Source organism: Poecile atricapillus, chromosome 20 (assembly GCF_030490865.1).
Source record: "Poecile atricapillus isolate bPoeAtr1 chromosome 20, bPoeAtr1.hap1, whole genome shotgun sequence".
Lineage (NCBI taxonomy): Eukaryota > Metazoa > Chordata > Aves > Passeriformes > Paridae > Poecile > Poecile atricapillus.
Genome location: NC_081268.1, coordinates 10,617,335 through 10,639,672, shown reverse-complemented (window position 1 = coordinate 10,639,672; position 22,338 = coordinate 10,617,335). Strand labels below are relative to the sequence as shown.

Sequence of the window (22,338 nt, the reverse complement as noted above, 5' to 3'; positions counted from 1 at the left end):
TGAATATAAAATAAACCCTGAGCCAGAGCTGGCAACTCTTAAATCAACTTCCACTTGTGTTTTTCTGCTGAGATATGCCAGTAAGTATTTTTAAAGACAGCTGACAGCGTCTCAGCAGAGATTCTGTCACATACTACAAAAACATATCTTGCACAGGGCAGGATCCAGATGATGTCATCCCTCTGCTCAGACTTAGGTGCCCACCACAGCTCTCCATTGCCAGTTTCCTCCCAGGGCTGTTGGAAGAGTAGCCCAGGAGGCCTGGGAATGCCAAGGAAACTGTGCTAGGCTGAGCAGTGACATTCATATTTGAAAAACAAATTTTATATGATTTTATTTCTAGTTTGAGTTTTTCTGTCTTCATCCAGCCAGCAAGTCTCAATCAGCTTTTGGCAGTCAGATTAAAGGAGCCTTCTTCCTCTTGGAGAGAGATCATAACACCTTTGTCATCTTCCACATTGACAGAGATGACCCAGTCAGATGTCCTGAGCAATGGAGATGGGTCTAACGCCTTCATTCTTCACTTTCCACCTCTTCTGCACCAGTTCCCTGGTTTAGTGGGCAGGATGCCTGTAGTCAGGAGGCTGGGAGCTACTTGGTTTTCCAGAAGCATTGTAGGAAAACAGCCACCAGGCCTGCCACGATGGCCAGCACGAGGAAGGAGACAGCCCCTGCCCACAGGCCGGGCTGGTGGCCCTTGACGTGCTGCAGAGGCTCGGCAGGGATCATGTTGGTGAAGTTCAGCATGAAGCCCAGTGTCCAGCCGATGTCAGTGTTTGCTGCCTGAGGGGAACAGCACAGGGCATCATCCACAGCCCCTCTGCCCCTCTCCCAGGCACCAGCAGCTTGGAGTGAGGGGCTGAGGGGCACCTCTCCCATGAGCTGCTGTTTCACAGGCAGTGCTCAACCTGATCTTGCCAGCAGCAGCTGCACAAAAACCTTTCCTGTCCCCGTCCCCCAGGGCTAGGGGACAGCTGAACATGGATGGCTGCTGTGGTCCAGGTGTGCCTCTGTGACCTGCACACGATTTCAGATCTGGCCTTTCCTCCATCCCCATAATCTTAATTTCACTGCAGAATCAGTGAGCTCAGAAAAGACCTTTCAGACCATCAAATGCAGCCACCAGCCCAGCACCACCACCATGTTTATCACTAAGCCACGTCCTCAAGTGCCACATCCACATGTTGTTTGGACACTTTCTGGGATGGTGACTCCACCACTTCCCTGGGGAGCCTGTTCCCAAGCCTGACCCTTTCCATGAAAAATACATCCCTAGTACCTAACTAAGCTTCCCCTAGACTTGAGGCTGTCTCCTCTCATCCTGGAAATATTCTGGCCAGGCCATACTCTGGTTCAAAGTGGTCATGGGGTCACCATCACCTCTCACTCTGATAACAGCATCAGAGACCAAAAGCAGCCAAATCCTGCTCTGCTTTTCCCTGACTCCCTTAAAATCAGTTACATTCACAGCAGGGAAAGTGAGAAATGAGCTGGGCCACAGGTTTGGAGGTGACTGAGAGAGAGCAAAACTCTCCTGGGATCCCTGGGGAGCAGCCATGAAACAGGAACACATTTCTGGCACAGATGGCTCCAGACATGCTGCTCCTGAACATGTCCATCCCCTCCTGCTGCCCACAGGTGTTTACCTGCTTGCTGAAGTGGATGTTGCTCCAGGTGTGCTCGTTGAACTTGTAGCCATCGAGCAGCAGTGTCAGGATGTAAATGGCCACGGAGCAGTAGGTGTGCAGGTGCTTCAAATCCTGCGGGAAGCTCTGCACCAGCTGTGGGGCCATGGGGGACACAGTGAAACAGGGAATGAGAGAGATGCTCAGAACCCCTCCCTGGCCCAGGAACAGCAGGGCTTGTGCTCCAAGGGCAGAGATTTGGGACAGGATAAGCACCAGGCTCCTGGCTGCCCATCACAGGGCTCTCACCTCTGTCCAGTTCCTCCTGCAGAAGGACTGGACTGTGGTGTTGACCTCACTCAGAGACTGCTGGCGGGTCAGGTTCAGGAAGTGGAAGGTGTAGTAGAACCCAGCAAAAGCCTGGGGGACAAGGGGACATGGTGAAAACCACAATTCCTTCATCACCTGAGAAAAGACCCAGGGCCCCTCTTGCCTGGGGAGAGAGTCCCAAGTAATTCCCAGGGTTCTGCATCTGGCACCTCCTTGATGGCCAACCAGAAAGTCTCAGAGCTGGCTGACAGCTGTGAGGCTGCTCTGGCACTCTGAGCTAGATCAGACATCACAGATCAGCTCCCTCAGACAAGGTCTGCCCGTTTCCCGCAGGGAAGGCTGGGACAAGCAGGAGGCAGAAGCCACCTCCGATAACAGGACAGGTTTGCAGATAGGACCCGCCCTGAGGATCCCTCTGTCCCCACCCCTTTCCACAGTCAGTGGCAGAGGAGACTCCCAGTCTCTGCCTTCACCCCAGGGGCAGGGACAGAGGCTGCTTACAAAGAACTGTCCCCGCACGGGGGGCTGATACACCCCATTGAACCCGCACGGCCGCTCTGCCCCGCAGCTGAAGTTGAAGAGACTCTGGATGGCCGTGCCACACGCGCCTGGCTCCCCTGTCCCTGTCACCGTCAGGACCAGGCCAGGGCTGGCTGAGCTCGGTGCACGCACACAGGGGCTGTCGTACAGCTCTGCCACAGTGAGGCTCTCCCGGTACCCCCGCGGGTAGCAGGGGTGGGAGATCTGGGCACTCGAGCTGGCCTGGAGAGAGACACAGCCATTAATGGGGCTGCCGTGCCACCCACACCCTTCCCACAGCCCAGCCCAAAGAGCAGCACCTCCACCCCAGGAGGACTGCATGCATCCCAGCCTGCAGCTCCCTGAGCATCCCTGGCTCCCCCAGCACCGGGCTCGGGCTCTGGCCCGGCCACTTGTGCAGGGACTGTGCTGGGAAACCTCTCTCTGGGCACAAGTGGAGCCAGGGCAAGAGAACGGGGACACCAAAAACCCAACAGATACAGCTGGGCTCGGGAAATGACAAGAAACGTCAAGATGTGGGGAGAAGGGAGCCCTGGCTGGCAACCACCAGCACCTTCCACACAAAGGAGGGAACTTTGGGCTTCCCTTGATAAAATCCAGGCCAATTCCCAACTCCTTGCCCACAGGCACGCCCAAAAGCACAGCAGGAGACGGGCCATGGGGCTGGGAGATGGCTGAGCAGCCCCCCTGGCACCTGGTGCAGAGCTGCCAGCAGCATCTTCAGGGCCTGGCTCTGCCCGTAGCACAGGTAGCTGTGGCTGTACAGGGAGTAGTTGGTGCCGTAGAGGCGGAAGAACACGGACGTGTTCCTGTCCTGCACAGGGACCCCGGGCTGGAAGGTGATCTGCGTCGAGGCACCGCCAAGGTCCAGAGCTCCCAGAACCTCGGTGTCCTGGGGATGTTCCCATTGCTCTGCAAACGAGAACTGGCCCCACACGCGGCCAGGGTTAGGCTGAGCTGCAGGAGCTCACCCACGCTCCCTCCCTCCCTCCCTCCCTCCCTCCCTCCCTCCCTCCCTCCCTCCCTCCCTCCCTCCCTCCCTCCCTCCCTCCCTCCCTCCCTCCCTCCCTCCCTCCCTCCCTCCCTCCCTCCCTCCCTCCCTCCCTCCCTCCCTCCCTCCCTCCCTCCCTCCCTCCCTCCCTTCCTTCAGGGACTTTGGGCCTCACAAGCCCCAGAGGCACCTTCCACGTGCTCCCTGTTTCACCCCTGCCTGCCCACATCCTCCTCAAGCCACACACACTGCCACGAGCACTGAGCTGCGGCCTCTTGGCTGCTGCACATCTGCTGGCACCCACATTTCCCTCTGAGCAGGGAAAAAGGAACTCTGTCTCCCGGAGGCCGACCCCGTGTCCCCGGCATCCCAAAATCCAGCCGTGTGCCAGCAAGCAGAGCACAGGGCCAGGCCGAGCAGGACACAAAGATGCTGTGAATCACATCAGCGGGGTTGAATCTGCAGCCCCCGGGCACAGGGGCCCTTGGCTCGGGTGAGCGCTGTCCCACAGCTCCGCTCTTCCCTCCTGTGCCCATCAGCAAAGCTGCTGGAGCTCGCCCAGGGACGCTCTGGCCGCTGCCCCATCCCCGAGCTGCACCTTGAGCAGTGTCTCCAGCAGGTAGTTGACAGTGATCCAGCCAAAGGAGCCCTCCTCGCTGCCCGTCAGGATCCGAGCTCCGCGGAAATGCACGGGATACTCCGCGATGGCCTTGGCCACCTCGGCCAACACCTGCTGCGCCTTGGTGCCGTTCTCCTCCCTGCCAGCAAAGGCAGCGCCGGCTCAGGGGCTGCAGGCCCCGGCTGGCAGCTCTGCGAGCCGGGCTGGCAGCGAGAGGCTGCCGTGCCCTGCCCAGGAGCTGCTCGGAGACATCTCCCAGCGCTGCCCTGCCCGCGGCCGGCTCCCGCAAACCCCGCATCCCTCAGCCGGCCCGAGCCCATCTCCCTGAAGATGCCGCCCGCAGCCGGTGCCGCAGCCCTGCAGGAGCTGCTGCCGCTCCGCTCCGCTCAGGGGGCTCGTCCCCTCCGGGGCTGCTGCCGGCCCGGGGCTGCAGAGGCTCTGCCCGTCCCCACGGCCCCCCAGGGCTGCCAGCGCCCCCGAGCCCCAGCCCCTGTGCCCCGCTGCCAGTCCCGCCTGCGGCCGGCCCGGAGCGCCGCCGAGAGCGGCAGCTGTCCCTGTCCCTGTCCCTGCCCCTGCCCGTGTCCCTGCCCCTGCCCGTGTCCCTGCCCCTGCCCCTGCCCCTGCCCCTGCCCCTGCCCCTGCCCCTGTCCCTGTCCCTGTCCCTGTCCCTGTCCTGCCCCTGCCCCTGCCCCTGCCCCTGCCCCTGCCCCTGCCCCTGCCCCTGCCCCTGCCCCTGTCCCTGCCCCTGCCCCTGCCCGTGTCCCTGCCCCTGCCCCTGCCCGTGTCCCTGTCCCTGTCCCTGCCCCTGTCCCTGTCCCTGCCCCTGTCCCTGCCCCTGTCCCTGTCCCTGTCCCTGCCCCTGCCCCTGTCCCTGTCCCTGCCCCTGCCCCTGTCCCTGTCCCTGCCCCTGTCCCTGTCCCTGTCCCTGTCCCTGTCCCTGTCCCTGCCCCTGCCCCTGTCCCTGTCCCTGCCCCTGTCCCTGTCCCTGCCCCTGCCCGTGCCGCTACCTCAGCAGCCGCATGCCGGCCGTGGCCCCCAGGTACGTGGGGGTCTCCCGCTGCTGCTCGGCCGGCACGATCTTCATGGCCTTGTCCAGGCAAGGCTTCAGGCTGGCGCCAGCCCCTGCAGGCTCATCGGCGTAGCTGGAGATGCCGGGTCCTGCCACAGGGAAGCGGCGATGGACAGAGCCCAGCGGCACCCCGGAGGGACGGCACACACGGGGACACGGCCACCCAGAAACCCCTCAGGGCTCTTTTGTTGCTTGCCCCGGGTAGTCCCAAGCTTGCCAGGTCAGCCCTGAGCCGTGCTGGGAGCTGTCCTGCCTGGGGACAGCGGCTGTGCCATGGCCACACGCCCTGAGGATGCTGAGCACACGCCTGCATCTGCTCCTGGCCAGGCCGAGTGCTGGGCATGGCCAGTCAGTCCCGCAGGAGCTGGGGACAAACACAGCCATTCCCCTCTCCCTGAGGAAGGGGCTGGGTCTCTGCACCCTGCGGCAATGGCACCTGGAGCCGATAGGCACACAGAGCTGCCCTTGCACAGCCTCTCTATTTTTAGAGGCTGGCACTGGATCTGACAGCCCAGCATGGTCCTGCAGGGTGTAGGGACAGGCTCTGGGGTGGAAATCTCACTCCTTATCTTCCCGGGAGCTAAACCCAGGCACCCCCTGTGTTACACTTTGCCCTGGGCCAGACCTTTGCTGTTAACCAGTAACTGCCAAGCCAGCGCTGCCCAGCGGGACATGAGGGCAAGGTGAACTCTGAGCCCTCTTGCCCCCTGCCCAGGCACCTCTGCCCTGGCCTGGTGGCCTTTGCTAGCCCCTGCCCAGCTCCATGTACCATTTATGTGATCCTAGATCTGCCCTCTAGCCTGGGCATTTCTTCCAGAGAGACTTGTCCTTGTGCCAAAGCCTGACTGCAGTTTTGCAATAGGAATAAACACCCCTGTGGATATTTAGAACTGCCCAAAATGTAAATTTGCATTTATCACAGCTGGCATGAATCAGCTTTGGTGTGTGGAACAGCCACACAAGGCAGCAGCAAGGCTGGCCACCCCCAGGTGAGCTGGGCATGGAGAGGGAGGACAGATCCTGGCACACTCACCAGCCACAGAGCAGGCCTCCACCTGGGAGACAATGCCAGTGCCGTTCTCCTTGTCTGCAGGCCACCGGTAGATGTAGAGGGACGTGTGTGTGGAGCCAGCATCAAACACCAGACCGTACTGGGGAGGCACAGGGACACGGGGTCAGGGGTGCAGCATCACCTGCTGCAGAGAGAGACAAGCTCCAGGACAGCCAGCAGAGCTCCTGGTGGGCAGGGGAGCCTCGAGTGGCCAAACAAGACCAGGACAGAAAATGTCTGGTGGCATTGCAGTCTCCAGCTGTGTTGGGGACAAGGATCCATCCCAAGCCCCTGGAGCTGGCAGTGCTTTGGAATGGAAGTGCTGTGAGGCCAGGCACAGTGGCCAAATCGAGCCAGACCTACCCCAGTCTGTGCAGGGCTTTGTCCCCATGTTGGTGACAAACAGCACAGCCTGCCTGAAACCCGGGCAAAATCCAACAGCCAGCAGGAAAGCAGCAGCCAAGTGAGAGCTGTGCTCCTCCTGAGGAGCCTACCTTGGTGCTGGGGGGAAGAAGCACATCCTTCACATTCACAACGCTCAGAATGAGGGCGATGACACTGCAGACACAGGTGGCTGCCAGGAGACCGGCAATGGCCTTGGCTTTGGAACCCATTCCTCCTCCAACCTGCAAGGACAGCCCCAGCCCCCAGCTCACTCCTCGTGGATGGATTTGGGACGTTCCCCTTCCCGAGGATGAAGCCATTCTCTGGTGCACGGCTGCTCTTGGCATGGAACAGGAAAATATCCATGGGCTCCTCTGGAGCTGTTCCAGTAGGGCTGCTGGCAGCCTCAGGGCTGCCCTTCCATTCCCAGCACTCCCTCCTTGGATTTTCAGCACAGCTTCTCTTCCAGCCCTGCCTTCTCACCTGCAGCCCCTCATGTGTGCCTGGACCCCAGCCCATTGCCCTGCTCAAGCTGTTCCTGGCTGCCAAGTCAGCATCTTCCTTCCCAGCAGCACCACTGGGAGAAGCCTGGCCGTGGCTAACTGGAGCTCCAAGCTGGGAGCAGGACTGTGGCCTGGCAGGGAACCAGTGTGACCATCCCCTGAGAGCCCACATGCTGCCACCTCAAAACCCCTCCCACAGCACCTGGGACCAGGTCACATCTGTCACCCAGCAGGCCCAGACTGTCCCTGAGAGGGTCCTCTCTGCTCCAGGCAGGGAAACAGCATCTCCAGCTGTGGGTCTCCTGCCTGAGCAGTTCTTGCTGATACCACAGCATGTAAGAGATGTGCAGGGACAGATTGCATGGCTGCTGTGATCCCCACACCTCTCCTGCAGCCCCAAGGGCAGGCAGGAGGGCAGAGGCAGGAAGCGCCTGCTGATCTGGCACACAGCCCATAGCCGGGCTGGAACGGCCACAGCGATTGCCCTTGGGGACTGGAGCACTTCCCACCTGTCTGTCCAGAGCTCAGCTCCCAGCAGAAACAGCCAGACACCCCTGAGAAACTGCAGCAAAGAAAAGAGTCTGGTTCTCCACAACAGCCTCAGCACAGGGCAGCTGAGACATCCACGTGCTCAGCACCCCACAGCTGGTCCAGATGTGCCTTTTGGAATGCACAGCTCTTCCTCCTCCTCCTCCTCCTCCTCCTCCTGCCCTGCCCAGTGCCATGAGCCACACAGGCAGGATAGCTGCTGGGAGCCAGGCTGACCTCGCTTCACAGTCCAGCTGAAAAACTGCAGATGGGCCTGAGCGCCTTGGGCACCAGAGCTGTGGTTTAACCCCAGCAGTGCTTTGGGTGGAACCTGGAGCTCTCACTTGGCTACACAATTCTCCTGTGGGTGCATAAAATCCCTGAGAAATTCCCTTGCCTTTTTCCCAGGGTGGTGCAGAGGAAAGACCTTTGGCAAAGGTCAAAGGAGATGCTGATTCCTGCTTTGGACTCAGCATCTCTGGCAGTGAACAAGGGTCACCAATCTCCTGCACGGCATGAGATGCACAACAATGAACAGCAGCTGTTCTTTGGGCCCTTGTCATGGGACATGTGGCCACCAAAATCCCTTGTCAGACCTTGTCCCATAGCCAGGAGCCCTCTTTCTACAGTGGCTATTGCCAGAAGAGATCGTATGGAATCAGCTGATAATTCCTTGTTGTAGAAACAGGGACTCATTAAGGACCTCTCTGAGACATTAAAGTCGTCATCAATTCCAAGTAATCTCAGACTCCAATCGTTAACACAGCACCACCAAGATAACTGCTCAGCCATGTCCCCAGCTATATCTGCAGTCCTGCCAGCCCTGCTGGGGTTTGCCCTGATATAACTGTGCCGTTGGGATGTGATTCATCTGCTCCAGGTAACAAACAAAGCAATGGCAAAAGTCCTCAGCCCAGCCTACATCCTGGAAAATTCTGTCCCAGGCGCAGTGAAATGGAAGGACACTTCTTGGTGATCAATTGCACCATCCTGCAGGCAGGAGAGGGTGGGAAACGGGCTCCTCCTGCTCTGGTAGGGACTACTTCCAGTTTTGGCAGGACAGGGGGCAGCATCCAAAGGCAGCAGAGAGCCAGCTCTTCCAGGCAGGAGAAGAGGCCACAGGAAAGGACTCAGTGGGTGGGAAACAGTGTGAGAAGCTGATTGATCTGCCAGGCTTCCTGTGGCACCCCGGGACTGGCCAGCTCCAGTACCTGCTAGCACCCGTGCAGGACAGGGAGCAGCAGGGCAGGAGGGTGGTGCTGATGCCTCCAGAGCTGCAGAGGAGGAGCTGCACAGTCCCTGCCCATTTCCAGGTGTGGGGAGTTTCCAGCTGTGCCCAGCAGCTGGACCAGGGCTGCACTTATTTGTAGGGCTGGCCATGACAAAGGGCTTGACAAACACCTGTGGGACATCCCTCGCTCGCAGCATCCCCCGTGCACAGGGAGCAGGGCTTCAAAAATGGGGGAAAAAGGCTCAGAGCCACTGCTGGATCCAAACTTCCTGTTGCTGGACAGTGGGGGGCTGAATTCCCACTGGGCACGTTTGGGATTTGAAAGCCAAAAGGGCTCTGAGAGGGATGACAAGTTTGTCTTTACAAACAAGCTGTGGGGCTGCTGATAAGGTGAAACTGACACTGAGAGATAACAGAAACAATGGGATGGATTCCACTGGAGGATGAAAGAGGGACTGAGGAAGCACCACGAATTCCACAAGAGTTAAGAATTAAGAAGGGATTATGCATTGGGGGGTATCGCAGGTATCAGGAGTTCGGGGAACTCTGTACCTCTCAAGTACCTCAGCCTATGGGGAAAGAGAGATGGACACACGGCCGGGAATTAGGATAAAAAGGAGGCTGCGCCCTCCAAACATTTGAGACACCCCAGGGGAATGCCCCATGGCCTCTCCCTTTATTCGAATAAAGAAAAGGGACTCCTCTGTCTCCTTTTTGGACATAAACCTCTGGTGTTTGTGGATTAATTTTCCTGACAGCTCTGGAGGTTCTGAGAGGGTGACTGTGGATGCCAGGAGCATCCTTGCCAGGCGGAGCAGTTCCCTGAATCCCACCTCCCACCAGCGCTGGGGCTTGGCAGTGCCCTCCAAGCGCGGTCCCTGTCCCCTCCGTGCCCCTCTGCCCCCTGCACCCACCCGGGCACCTCGAGGGGCCGCCCCAGTCCTCTCGTCCTGCCCCTCCAGCCCACGGAGCGTGTTTCCCCCAGCACCGCCCCCGCTGCTGCCCGGAGCCCGCAGCCAGCCCAGCTCCACCGCGGGGTCCCGGCTCCACCGCGGGGTCCCGGCTCCACCGACGGGTCCCGTTCCCGGTTCCCCCGTCCCCGGTTCCCCCGTTCCCGGTCCCCCCGTCCCCGGTTCCCCCGTTCCCGGCTCACCCGCTCGGCTCCGGCCCCGCTCCGGCCCCGCCGTGCCCGGTCCCAGCGCGCACCTGGAGCCCGGAGCCCGCTCCAGGGACAAAGGCTGTCCCGGACCTCCCCTTGGCCCCGGCCCAGCAACCTGCCCAGGGGAGCGCTTGTCCGGGAGGCAGCAGGGCTGGGGCTGGAAAGCCGGGCTGGAAAGAGCACCCGGGATTAACCAGTTCGCTGCTGGAGGAGCGGCACAGCCCGGCCCGTGGAGATCAGCGAGGGGACAGAGCCCAGGCAGCCCCTGCCCCGGAGCCTGCGAGCCGGGATAAGGCAGCAGCTGAGCCCCGGCAGCCCCAGACAGCCCTGCCAGACCTGAGGCACAAACACCGTGAGGGGCCGAGCCTGCCCTGTCACCCTGCTGTCACCCTGCTGTCACCCTGCTGTCACCCTACTGTCACCCTGCTGTCACCCTGCTGTCACCCTACTGCCACCCCGCTGTCACCCGGCTCTGCGGGACCCCCAGGCTCTGCTGCAGGCACAGCCAGGCTGGCAGCGGGGCTCGGGACAGAAACGGGAAGGATCTGGAAGGTGAGGAGCTGTCCCCACAGCAGGTCCCCACGGTTAGGGAGCCACCCCCATTGCCAGGGTCCTGTCTGTCCCCATGGAGAGCATCTGCCCAAGGCCAGAGTCCCGTGGCTTTGGGACAGGGCAGGCAGGGAGCAGGCAATGAAACAGAGAAATTAAGGATTAGGTATCATTTATAAGAATTGCCTTGAGTAAAAGAAGGGGCTACAGAACCCGTGTGAAATGCTGACTGCTCCCATAATAAGAGGAAGAGAATAAAGACTGCAGCATGAGATAAGGAGCTGGAATAGGTAAACAGGATGCAAGGATAAATGCACCATAAGATGAGGGGGTTCCTTGGATTCTTTTGGACCCCTAAGCCGGAATAAATGGAAAGAGGGGAGTCAAAAGAACTGAAAGGAGCATGTGCAAAGAGACAAGGTAAAAAGTTCAGCTGAAGGAAAATTGCTGAGTTCAGCCCCAAAGACCCCCAGAAGACCACCAGAGTGACCAACAAGGAGCAGTGCCCAGCTGCAAAGAGGGGTGGAACTAATTTTAATAGGAAGTGGGGACAGGCAGGGTTAGCAAATGAATATGTATTAGGTGTAGTGTGTAATCCTACTTTGTAGAGAACAAGAAGGGAGAAACAAGTCTCCAAGGTGTGCATGCCTTTGGAGGAGATATCCCCATGCACCTCAGCACTGAATAAATTCATACCTACTCTTATAACTACTCTGTGAGTTACAGTTCTTCTATTTGTATATCAGCAGAGGTACAGGCAGAGCACAGTTTGGTTACAGGCAGAGCACAGGAGGGTACAGGCAGAGCACAGTTTGGTTACAGGCAGAGCACAGTTTGGTTACAGGCAGAGCACAGGAGCACAGGAGGTACAGGCAGAGCACAGGAGGTACAGGCAGAGCACAGGAGGTACAGGCAGAGCACAGTTTGGTTACAGGCAGAGCACAGTTTGGTTACAGGCAGAGCACAGGAGCACAGGAGGTACAGGCAGAGCACAGGAGGTACAGGCAGAGCACAGTTTGGGTACAGGCAGAGCACAGTTTGGGTACAGGCAGAGCACAGGAGGTACAGGCAGAGCACAGGAGGTACAGGCAGAGCACAGGAGGTACAGGCAGAGCACAGTTTGGTTACAGGCAGAGCACAGGAGGTACAGGCAGAGCACAGGAGGTACAGGCAGAGCACAGTTTGGTTACAGGCAGAGCACAGTTTGGTTACAGGCAGAGCACAGTTTGGTTACAGGCAGAGCACAGGAGCACAGGAGGTACAGGCAGAGCACAGTTTGGTTACAGGCAGAGCACAGGAGCACAGGAGGTACAGGCAGAGCACAGGAGGTACAGGCAGAGCACAGGAGGTACAGGCAGAGCACAGTTTGGTTACAGGCAGAGCACAGTTTGGTTACAGGCAGAGCACAGGAGGTACAGGCAGAGCACAGGAGGTACAGGCAGAGAACAGGAGGTACAGGCAGAGCACAGGAGGTACAGGCAGAGCACAGGAGGGTACAGGCAGAGCACAGTTTGGTTACAGGCAGAGCACAGGAGGTACAGGCAGAGCACAGGAGGTACAGGCAGAGCACAGGAGGTACAGGCAGAGCACAGTTTGGTTACAGGCAGAGCACAGTTTGGTTACAGGCAGAGCACAGGAGGTACAGGCAGAGCACAGGAGGTACAGGCAGAGCACAGGAGGTACAGGCAGAGCACAGGAGGTACAGGCAGAGCACAGTTTGGTTACAGGCAGAGCACAGGAGGTACAGGCAGAGCACAGGAGGTACAGGCAGAGCACAGTTTGGTTACAGGCAGAGCACAGGAGGTACAGGCAGGGCACAGGAGGTACAGGCAGAGCACAGTTTGGTTACAGGCAGAGCACAGTTTGGTTACAGGCAGAGCACAGTTTGGTTACAGGCAGAGCACAGGAGGTACAGGCAGAGCACAGTTTGGTTACAGGCAGAGCACAGGAGGGTACAGGCAGAGCACAGTTTGGTTACAGGCAGAGCACAGGAGGTACAGGCAGAGCACAGTTTGGTTACAGGCAGAGCACAGTTTGGTTACAGGCAGAGCACAGTTTGGTTACAGGCAGAGCACAGGAGGTACAGGCAGGGCACAGGAGGTACAGGCAGAGCACAGGAGGTACAGGCAGAGCACAGTTTGGTTACAGGCAGAGCACAGTTTGGTTACAGGCAGAGCACAGTTTGGTTACAGGCAGAGCACAGGAGGGTACAGGCAGAGCACAGTTTGGTTACAGGCAGAGCACAGGAGGGTACAGGCAGGGCACAGGAGGGTACAGGCAGAGCACAGTTTGGTTACAGGCAGAGCACAGTTTGGGTACAGGCAGAGCACAGTTTGGTTACAGGCAGAGCACAGTTTGGTTACAGGCAGAGCACAGGAGGTACAGGCAGAGCACAGTTTGGTTACAGGCAGAGCACAGGAGGTACAGGCAGAGCACAGTTTGGTTACAGGCAGAGCTCCAGGCAGGCCGGGCCCGGCTGTCCCCAGCCCCGAGCTCTCTCCGCCCGCAGCAGCGCTCAGAGCCCGCCCCGGCCGGGGCCGGACCCGGACGTCCGAGAGCGGCTCAGCTTCGCTTTCTGTTCGCTCTGCTGGGCCCGGGGGGATCGGGCTGTGCCCGGGGGGATCGGGCTGGGCCCCCATCGCAGCCCCACCGGGGGACGGACACGGCTCCGGGCACAGGTACGGAACGGCCGGAGCGCGGCAGGCGGGAGCTCCCCTGCCCTTCCCGGCGGCTCGGGGCCACGCAAGCTCGTGTTCTCCCCTGCCGCCCACCTCGTGTCCCAGGGGGTCACTTAGGGGGTGGGGGGACCCCCGCAGGGGCTGGAGGCCGAAGGCCCTTCCCCCGCGCAGACCCTCCCAAACCATCCCTTCCCACACACCCTCCCAAAGAGTCCCCGTCCCGTGGATCCTCCCGGAGGATCCCGCCCCACAGACCCACCCCCGATGCCCTCATCCTAAAGACCCTCCCTCCCCACACACCCCCCTCCCCAAAGCCGCCCCTCTCTGCAGACCCTCCTCCCAGAGACCCTCCCAAATCCCTCCCCGGTGACCCCTCCCAAACCCATCCCTCCCCACAGACCTCCCCAAACCCGCTGATGTCTCCGCGCCTGCTCGGGGCGGTGAGCTGGGCTTCGGCGGCCGTGCTGGGACTGCTGACGGTGACCGTCCTTGTCCTGGTCCTGATCCCGGCAAAGGATGCTGTCCTCCCTGCTAGGATCAAAGTAGGTGTCCAGTGAGAGCTGGGGGGAGCCCGGGGATGCCACCAGCCCCTTCCTGCCTCCAATTCTTCCATTAACCCTGCCTTCCTCTCAGCTTGCAAGTGTCCCCATAACCAGCCCAGCTTTTCAGGACTTAACCTCATGGAGGTGGCACTGGGCAGATCAACCTCCCCCAAACCACGGTCCTGGCAGCTTGCTGAGGATGGGAGAGATGAGTTCAGCCTTCTCCCCACGGCTGCTCCATCTGCCACCACAGGCACTCTCTTTCCTGTTTTCAGACATCCAACTCACCTGTTGGGTTTACACCTCTCTCCCCTACTGCTTTTTGCTGCTGCTCTGCTAAAAAATGTCAGGTTTTGTGAGATTTGCCAAAGGTCTGGGAGCTGCTTGAGCCCTTTGGGCCATGCCTGGATGCCTCACTGCTCTGCAGCCAACCCCACTGACCTGCGTGTCCTTCCTGAGCTGGAACTCGCTGGAGTGGCAAAAGCGGGGCTGGTAGAGGTGGAGCAGGGCTGCTGAGGGGAGGGTGGATGTGCAGACCTGTGCTGCTCACAGGCACGCAGGGGGAGCAGGAGCAGAAGCTCTCAGATGCCCCCATGGCACTCGGTGCAGCCCTGAGCAGCTGTGACCCCGTGTCCCTGTGCCTCCCCAGTACGGTCTGGTGTTTGACGCTGGCTCCACACACACGTCCCTCTACATCTACCGGTGGCCTGCAGACAAGGAGAACGGCACTGGCATTGTCTCCCAGGTGGAGGCCTGCTCTGTGGCTGGTGAGTGTGCCAGGATCTGTCCTCCCTCTCTCCCAGCCTCCTGGGTCACTGTCCCAAACTGTCCCAGCACCATCACTGATCTGAGTGTCCCAGCCTGCTCTGGGCTGAAGGGAAACTGCCTTGTGAGGAAGCACAGGAAGGGTCAGGGAACAGTGTGCACCTGAGGGAGCCCTACAGTCACCGGGAGGTGCAGAATGGGGGAGGAATCGGGTCCCCACTCAGCTCAGGTGCTGCAGCCAGTTCTGTCCTGTCACAGCTTGGGATGCTGGATGTGCACTTTGCTCCTTCTCCCCTGCCTCAGCTTCCTGGCTCTTCTTGCCACATCTGTTCACACCTTGTTTCATGATCTGCAGCTCTGGGTGCCCACAGGGGCTCCCAAAGCTCTGCACAAGTCCCTGAGCAATCCGGTGTCCCCCCTCAGGGGGTGCCGGGGCTGCAGTTGGTATTTTGGTATCTGTGCAGCCCCGAGCAGGGCTGGTGCTCTGGCTGGGACACCTGGGTGTGTCTGAGGGGGCCCAGTGGAGCTGCTGGGGAATGGGGTGGACATGTGGCCATGTCCCCGTGTGTGCCGTCCCTCCGGGGTGCCGCTGGGCTCTGTCCATCGCCGCTTCCCTGTGGCAGGACCCGGCATCTCCAGCTACGCCGATGAGCCTGCAGGGGCTGGCGCCAGCCTGAAGCCTTGCCTGGACAAGGCCATGAAGATCGTGCCGGCCGAGCAGCAGCGGGAGACCCCCACGTACCTGGGGGCCACGGCCGGCATGCGGCTGCTGAGGTAGCGGCACGGGCAGGGACAGGGGCAGGGACAGGGGCAGGGACAGGGACAGGGGCAGGGACAGGGACAGGGACAGGGGCAGGGACAGGGGCAGGGACACGGGCAGGGGCAGGGACACGGGCAGGGGCAGGGGCAGGGACAGGGGCACGGGCAGGGACAGGGGCAGGGGCACGGGCAGGGGCAGGGGCACGGGCAGGGACAGGGGCACGGGCAGGGGCAGGGACAGGGGCAGGGGCAGGGGCAGGGGCACGGGCAGGGGCAGGGGCAGGGGCAGGGACAGGGGCAGGGACAGGGACAGGGGCAGGGACAGGGGCAGGGGCAGGGGCAGGGGCAGGGGCAGGGGCAGGGGCAGGGGCAGGGACAGGGGCAGGGGCAGGGGCAGGGGCAGCTGCCGCTCTCGGCGGCGCTCCGGGACCGGCCGCAGGCGGGGCTGGCAGCGGGGCACAGGGGCTGGGGCTCGGGGGCGCTGGCAGCCCTGGGGGGCCGTGGGGACGGGCAGAGCCTCTGCAGCCCCGGGCCGGCAGCAGCCCCGGAGGGGACGAGCCCCCTGAGCGGAGCGGAGCGGCAGCAGCTCCTGCAGGGCTGCGGCACCGGCTGCGGGCGGCATCTTCAGGGAGATGGGCTCGGGCCGGCTGAGGGATGCGGGGTTTGCGGGAGCCGGCCGCGGGCAGGGCAGCGCTGGGAGATGTCTCCGAGCAGCTCCTGGGCAGGGCACGGCAGCCTCTCGCTGCCAGCCCGGCTCGCAGAGCTGCCAGCCGGGGCCTGCAGCCCCTGAGCCGGCGCTGCCTTTGCTGGCAGGGAGGAGAACGGCACCAAGGCGCAGCAGGTGTTGGCCGAGGTGGCCAAGGCCATCGCGGAGTATCCCGTGCATTTCCGCGGAGCTCGGATCCTGACGGGCAGCGAGGAGGGCTCCTTTGGCTGGATCACTGTCAACTACCTGCTGGAGACACTGCTCAAGGTGCAGCTCGGGGATGGGGCAGCGGCCAGAGCGTCCCTGGGCGAGCTCCAGCAGCTTTGCTGATGGGCACAGGAGGGAAGAGCGGAGCTGTGGGACAGCGCTCACCCGAGCCAAGGGCCCCTGTGCCCGGGGGCTGCAGATTCAACCCCGCTGATGTGATTCACAGCATCTTTGTGTCCTGCTCGGCCTGGCCCTGTGCTCTGCTTGCTGGCACACGGCTGGATTTTGGGATGCCGGGGACACGGGGTCGGCCTCCGGGAGACAGAGTTCCTTTTTCCCTGCTCAGAGGGAAATGTGGGTGGCAGCAGATGTGCAGCAGCCAAGAGGCCGCAGCTCAGTGCTCGTGGCAGTGTGTGTGGCTTGAGGAGGATGTGGGCAGGCAGGGGTGAAACAGGGAGCACGTGGAAGGTGCCTCTGGGGCTTGTGAGGCCCAAAGTCCCTGAAGGAAGGGAGGGAGGGAGGGAGGGAGGGAGGGAGGGAGGGAGGGAGGGAGGGAGGGAGGGAGGGAGGGAGGGAGGGAGGGAGGGAGGGAGGGAGGGAGGGAGGGAGGGAGGGAGGGAGGGAGGGAGGGAGGGAGGGAGGGAGGGAGGGAGGGAGCGTGGGTGAGCTCCTGCAGCTCAGCCTAACCCTGGCCGCGTGTGGGGCCAGTTCTCGTTTGCAGAGCAATGGGAACATCCCCAGGACACCGAGGTTCTGGGAGCTCTGGACCTTGGCGGTGCCTCGACGCAGATCACCTTCCAGCCCGGGGTCCCTGTGCAGGACAGGAACACGTCCGTGTTCTTCCGCCTCTACGGCACCAACTACTCCCTGTACAGCCACAGCTACCTGTGCTACGGGCAGAGCCAGGCCCTGAAGATGCTGCTGGCAGCTCTGCACCAGGTGCCAGGGGGGCTGCTCAGCCATCTCCCAGCCCCATGGCCCGTCTCCTGCTGCGCTTTTGGGCGTGCCTGTGGGCAAGGAGTTGGGAATTGGCCTGGATTTTATCAAGGGAAGCCCAAAGTTCCCTCCTTTGTGTGGAAGGTGCTGGTGGTTGCCAGCCAGGGCTCCCTTCTCCCCACATCTTGACGTTTCTTGTCATTTCCCGAGCCCAGCTGTATCTGTTGGGTTTTTGGTGTCCCCGTTCTCTTGCCCTGGCTCCACTTGTGCCCAGAGAGAGGTTTCCCAGCACAGTCCCTGCACAAGTGGCCGGGCCAGAGCCCGAGCCCGGTGCTGGGGGAGCCAGGGATGCTCAGGGAGCTCCAGGCTGGGATGCATGCAGTCCTCCTGGGGTGGAGGTGCTGCTCTTTGGGCTGGGCTGTGGGAAGGGTGTGGGTGGCACGGCAGCCCCATTAATGGCTGTGTCTCTCTCCAGGCCAGCTCGAGTGCCCAGATCTCCCACCCCTGCTACCCGCGGGGGTACCGGGAGAGCCTCACTGTGGCAGAGCTGTACGACAGCCCCTGTGTGCGTGCACCGAGCTCAGCCAGCCCTGGCCTGGTCCTGACGGTGACAGGGACAGGGGAGCCAGGCGCGTGTGGCACGGCCATCCAGAGTCTCTTCAACTTCAGCTGCGGGGCAGAGCGGCCGTGCGGGTTCAATGGGGTGTATCAGCCCCCCGTGCGGGGACAGTTCTTTGTAAGCAGCCTCTGTCCCTGCCCCTGGGGGGAGTTTGGGGTGTAACCCCTGGGAAACTGCTCCAGGAGATGTCTGGGCAGTGCCAGCCCTGGAGCTGGCTTGTGCCTGACACAGAGGGTGCTGACCTGCATGCCAGGCAGCCCCAGCCCTCTGCTCTCCCAGCACCATTCCCTGTCCCTGTGGGCACCATTCCCAAGCTCCTTCCCACCCTGCAGTGCTGAGAGGGGCCTTACAGGGACCCCTGCACAGGGGTGGGGGGCATCAGTGGCCCGAGTGCTTCACTAACCTGTCACCTTTGGCCTCATCACCCACAGGCCTTCTCAGGGTTTTATCACAGCCTTCACTTTGTGAACCTGACAGGAGGGCAGTCCCTGAGCCTGGTCAATGACACCATCAGGCAGATCTGCAGCAGCAGCTGGGAACAGGTGAGATTCTATCCAGGAGTGCATTTCACCTGGGCACTGGGCAGCCTGAAGGCTCATCCACAGCCCATCCTCTGCTGTGCTCAGCTGTAGAGAGCCAGCAGGAGCACCAAGGTCTCTGTACCTGGAGAGAGATGGGAGAGCAGCCCTGGAATGCCAGGGTCCCCTTGCTGTCCTGGTCTTTGCTCCTGGCTGCACTGAGGGGCTGTTCCCCAGTGTGGGCACGTCCAGCACTGCTCTGTGTCCAGCCTCCCCCTGTTCTCCCCCTGTGCAGGTGCAGGAGTTGTTCCCCACGGCGAGCAGGACCCAGCTCCGTGACGCCTGCACAGCCAGCTCCTACACCCTCACCCTTCTCCTGCAAGGCTACAAATTCAACACCACCACATGGCCCAACATCCACTTCACCCAGCAGGTAGGAGCGTGTCCAGCACCCCCAGCTGCTGCTCTTGTGCCATGAAGTGCCTTGTGACCACCCTGTGCTGTGCTGCTGGGGATGGGGGATACCAGGGACACAGCCCCACTGCCCGTACCAGGGCAGCTCTGGAGCTGCCCTCATGCAGCTGCTGGGACATCTGGCCCTTTGTGCTCTCCCCCAGTTTGTCACTTCTGGGGCCTCTGCAGCCCAAGGTGGGCACAGAAATGGTGGAGCAGGACCTGGGGGTGCAGGCTCTTCTCTAGTTTGCCTGGTACCTCACAGCCTTTCCCATCCCTCTTCCCTGCACAGGTTGCTGGCACAGACGTGGGCTGGACTCTGGGCTACATGCTCAACCTCACCAACATGATCCCCTCAGAGCCTCCTGCAGCAGTCACAGAGCTCCCGAGAAGCAGCTGGGTAGCAGCCTCAGTTCTGCTGGCCATCATGCTCATCCTCACCTTCTGCCTGCTCACAGCCACGCGCTGCCAGAGAAATTCCTCCGGCTATGAGCAGCTGTAGCAGCGCAGCCTCCACCGGTCCTGCTGCCACATCTCTGCCAGGAGCTGCTTCCAGGAGTCACCCCTGTGTGCCCACAGGCCACAGACCTGTCCTGGGGGGCTCTGAGTGCTGGCTTGGTGAGCTGGAGCTGGCACAGCTGTGAAACAGCCTCCTCACAGCCCTGTGCTCTCCGGTTCTCTTTCCCTGCCCTGCTGGTTGGAGATGCTCCAGGAGGGAGGGCTCGGCCACACGGGGCAGGGGCTCAGCGCTGGGGAGCCCTGTGAGGGGGGGATGGCACAGCCCACTCCTCTCCTGTGTGAGGTTCCTCTCCTCCCCAGCTGCACCCCGTGCTCCCTGCCTGGCAGACAGCTCATCCTCCCTCTCCAACACGGGGTGACTTGGGAACGCTGCTGGGACACGGCTGAGGCAGCTCCCAGGGCCCCCCTTACATTTCTGGGGAGTCCCACTGGCAGCCAAATGATGGATGAGTTGAGACTCCTCCTCTGAGAGGGAAAAGGCCTCGTGTCTGTGTTGGCTCCACTCTGAGGTCCAGCACCAGAGTCTCCAAGGACACCTCCCATGGATTCATTGTCTCTCCCCTGAGTCCAGAAAGCTCCAAAAGCCGACCCTGTCTCAAGCTGTGCCACTCAGAAATCCTGGTGAATAATCTGATCTTTTCAAGCTCTGTCTGTCTCAAGTCTCAAGCTTTCTCAAGCTCTGTCTCAAGCTGTGCCACTCAGAAGTCCTGGTGAATAATCTGATCTTTTCCTGGGAAAAGCAGCATGAGGAAAACACGGGGAGTGGGAGGAGAGAGGGGCTGTTTGTCCCAGGGCCTGGCAGAGCCATGGTGGGATCACAGGGATGTTCCAGGTGCCCACCTGGCGGGAGGGATCGGGTCTGGAAGGGGCGAGAGGAGCAGAGAGCAGGGGAAGAGGAGCAGAGAGCAGGGGAAGAGGAGCAGAGAGCAGGGGAAGAGGAGCAGAGAGCAGGGGAAGAGGAGCAGAGAGCAGGGGAAGAGGAGCAGAGAGCAGGGGAAGAGGAGCAGAGAGCAGGGGAAGCTGCAGAAGCCCGGGTGTGAGGCACTGCAGCAGGGCAGGGAGGATGAGTTCCACAGGCTGTGAGGAGGAGCAGCTCACCTGCTGGAGCCCTGCCCCAGCTCACCCAGCCTGTGCCCCCGGGGACTCCTCAGAGCTGCCTCTGCCTCCTCCAAACACACCTTGGACTTGTCTCTTGTGGCCTTTGGAAGTCGATACTGCCGGAAAAGCTTTCCTCCATTATTTTCTCTCATCAGCCTTAGGCAAAACTCTTGTTTGTCTTGCAGGTGAATATTCATGGCCAGTTTGGCATTGCCATTATTTTCAGCCAGTTAGTTCCTCCTCATTTGAATGGAATCCACAGCGTTTAACCCTTGACACTCTGCTTTTCTGTGCTGACTCACCCCCATTTCTGTTTCCTCTTTGCTCTCCCCAGCCTCAACATTCCCATTACAAGCTCTCTACAAGGTGTGTAGGAGATGAGTGACATTTGCGGTGCCTCGGAACAACTTTTACTCCAGCGAGATGGAAACTCACAGCAGAGGGGAGGATTGCCCTGCCAGGGGGCTCATGGGGTCCCTGAACACCCTGGGGAGAGAGGAGAGGAGAGGAGAGGAGAGGAGAGGAGAGGAGAGGAGAGGAGAGGAGAGGAGAGGAGAGGAGAGGAGAGGAGAGGAGAGGAGAGGAGAGGAGAGGAGAGGAGAGGAGAGGAGAGGAGAGGAGAGGAGAGGAGAGGAGAGGAGAGGAGAGGAGAGGAGAGGAGAGGAGAGGAGAGGAGAGGAGAGGAGAGGAGAGGAGAGGAGAGGAGAGGAGAGGAGAGGAGAGGAGAGGAGAGGAGAGGAGAGGAGAGGAGAGGAGAGGAGAGGAGAGGAGAGGAGAGGAGAGGAGAGGAGAGAGGAGCAGGAGAGGGGCAGGAGAAGGGCAGGACTCGGCTCTTCCCTGGAAGGGCTGCAGCAGGGAGCTGCCCGCTGGTCCTGCCGGGGCTGTCACAAGGATCTGCGGGCAGAGGCAGCTCCAGCCGAGTCTCACGGGGCGATGCCGGCAGATGTGGGGAAGGGGTGATCACAGCATGTGGGCAGGGGTTTACTGTGTTAATGAGCACTGGAATCACACAAAGTTGTTCTTTGGCTTTGTAATTGGATTTATAGTGTGCTCCTGCTCTTCACTTTTTGGGTCATGGCTCTCAGCCCCTGCAGGATTGGTTATTCCCTCGTCTTTCGTAAGTTCTTTTGTTTGTCCTGTACTGCAGTGAATTTTTAACCTTCTCATGGTGCTTCATTTCAACAGATCCCCTCTCTGAGACTTAGGGAAATGTCCATAGTGCATTTCAGATAAGACTCGCCCTGTTTTTGGGAAAACACGGTTGAATCTTACCTGAAAGAACAAAATAAACACAAACCCTTTCATTTGTGATTTGATGGTGTGTCGGTACAGCCTCTGTGGGCTCATGGCACTCCCCATGGCAATCTCCTTTGGGCTCCAGGGGCACAGAGGTGCCAGCACTGCTGCATCCCCAGCTCCACAGCAGCTCTGGGCTCAGCTGGGTTTGCTGGGAGGGGTGAGTGATGTCCCTGCTCTGGCAATCCCCTGCTGCTGAGCATGGGGGGCCTCATCCCCCTTGGGACAGAGAGGCACAGCCAGCCCTGCTCCCTCCAGGACGTGTGGCACTGCCAGTGGCTGTGAGCACCCAGAGCTGACCAAAACCTCCAGCTGCAAACCCAAACAGAGCATGAGCAACTCTTCTGTTGTCCTGTCCCTTTTTGCAGTAAAGAAAGAGTCGCAGAGGTTTTGTTGGGGGGCTGTTCCCCCTGCCCATGCTGACCCCACTGCAGCTCTGCAAGGGAATCTGCCCTGGCTGGGAATCACAAGGATCACAGGGATCTGTGCACAAGGACACAGCTCCAGCTGCCTTTTCTCAGCTGAGTCAGATGCTGGGAAGGAAATGCTGTGCAGGGGAGCCCTCATTGCCCCAGCAGCACCCATCCAGCCCTCAATTTTCTTCAGACAGCCCCAGCCAAAGGGGAGTCTCGGCTAAAATTGGGGGTCTCAGGGTGATGTGAT

The 22,338-nt window shown here is 60.7% G+C and overlaps 2 protein-coding genes across 3 annotated transcripts; one reads left to right on the top strand and one right to left on the bottom strand.

The window, feature by feature from the left end:
* Positions 1-316: 316 nt before the first annotated feature.
* On the bottom strand, positions 317-10,154 carry ENTPD8 (ectonucleoside triphosphate diphosphohydrolase 8). Its single transcript, XM_058853907.1, has 10 exons — positions 10,025-10,154; positions 6,720-6,851; positions 6,208-6,325; positions 5,113-5,263; positions 4,085-4,244; positions 3,190-3,420; positions 2,457-2,717; positions 1,935-2,045; positions 1,647-1,781; positions 317-783 (listed from the first exon to the last, which is right to left on the bottom strand). The coding sequence occupies exons 2-10, from the start codon at positions 6,837-6,839 to the stop codon at positions 592-594; spliced, it is 1,479 nt and encodes a 492-aa protein (XP_058709890.1). The 5' UTR covers positions 6,840-6,851; positions 10,025-10,154; the 3' UTR covers positions 317-591.
* A 2,958-nt stretch (positions 10,155-13,112) lies between these two features.
* On the top strand, positions 13,113-20,891 carry LOC131586707 (ectonucleoside triphosphate diphosphohydrolase 8-like). Of its 2 annotated transcripts, XR_009279213.1 has the most exons (11): positions 13,113-13,257; positions 13,656-13,799; positions 14,449-14,566; positions 15,188-15,338; positions 16,137-16,296; positions 16,945-17,175; positions 17,648-17,908; positions 18,223-18,333; positions 18,605-18,742; positions 19,055-20,138; positions 20,265-20,891. XR_009279213.1 is itself a non-coding variant. In XM_058853845.1 (10 exons), the coding sequence occupies exons 2-10, from the start codon at positions 13,674-13,676 to the stop codon at positions 19,262-19,264; spliced, it is 1,506 nt and encodes a 501-aa protein (XP_058709828.1). In that variant the 5' UTR covers positions 13,113-13,257; positions 13,656-13,673; the 3' UTR covers positions 19,265-20,153. The 2 variants fall into 2 exon arrangements, 1 of the variants encoding a protein (XP_058709828.1); XM_058853845.1 differs by lacking the exon at positions 20,265-20,891 and having other exon boundaries at positions 19,055-20,153.
* The last annotated feature ends 1,447 nt before the right edge of the window (positions 20,892-22,338 follow it).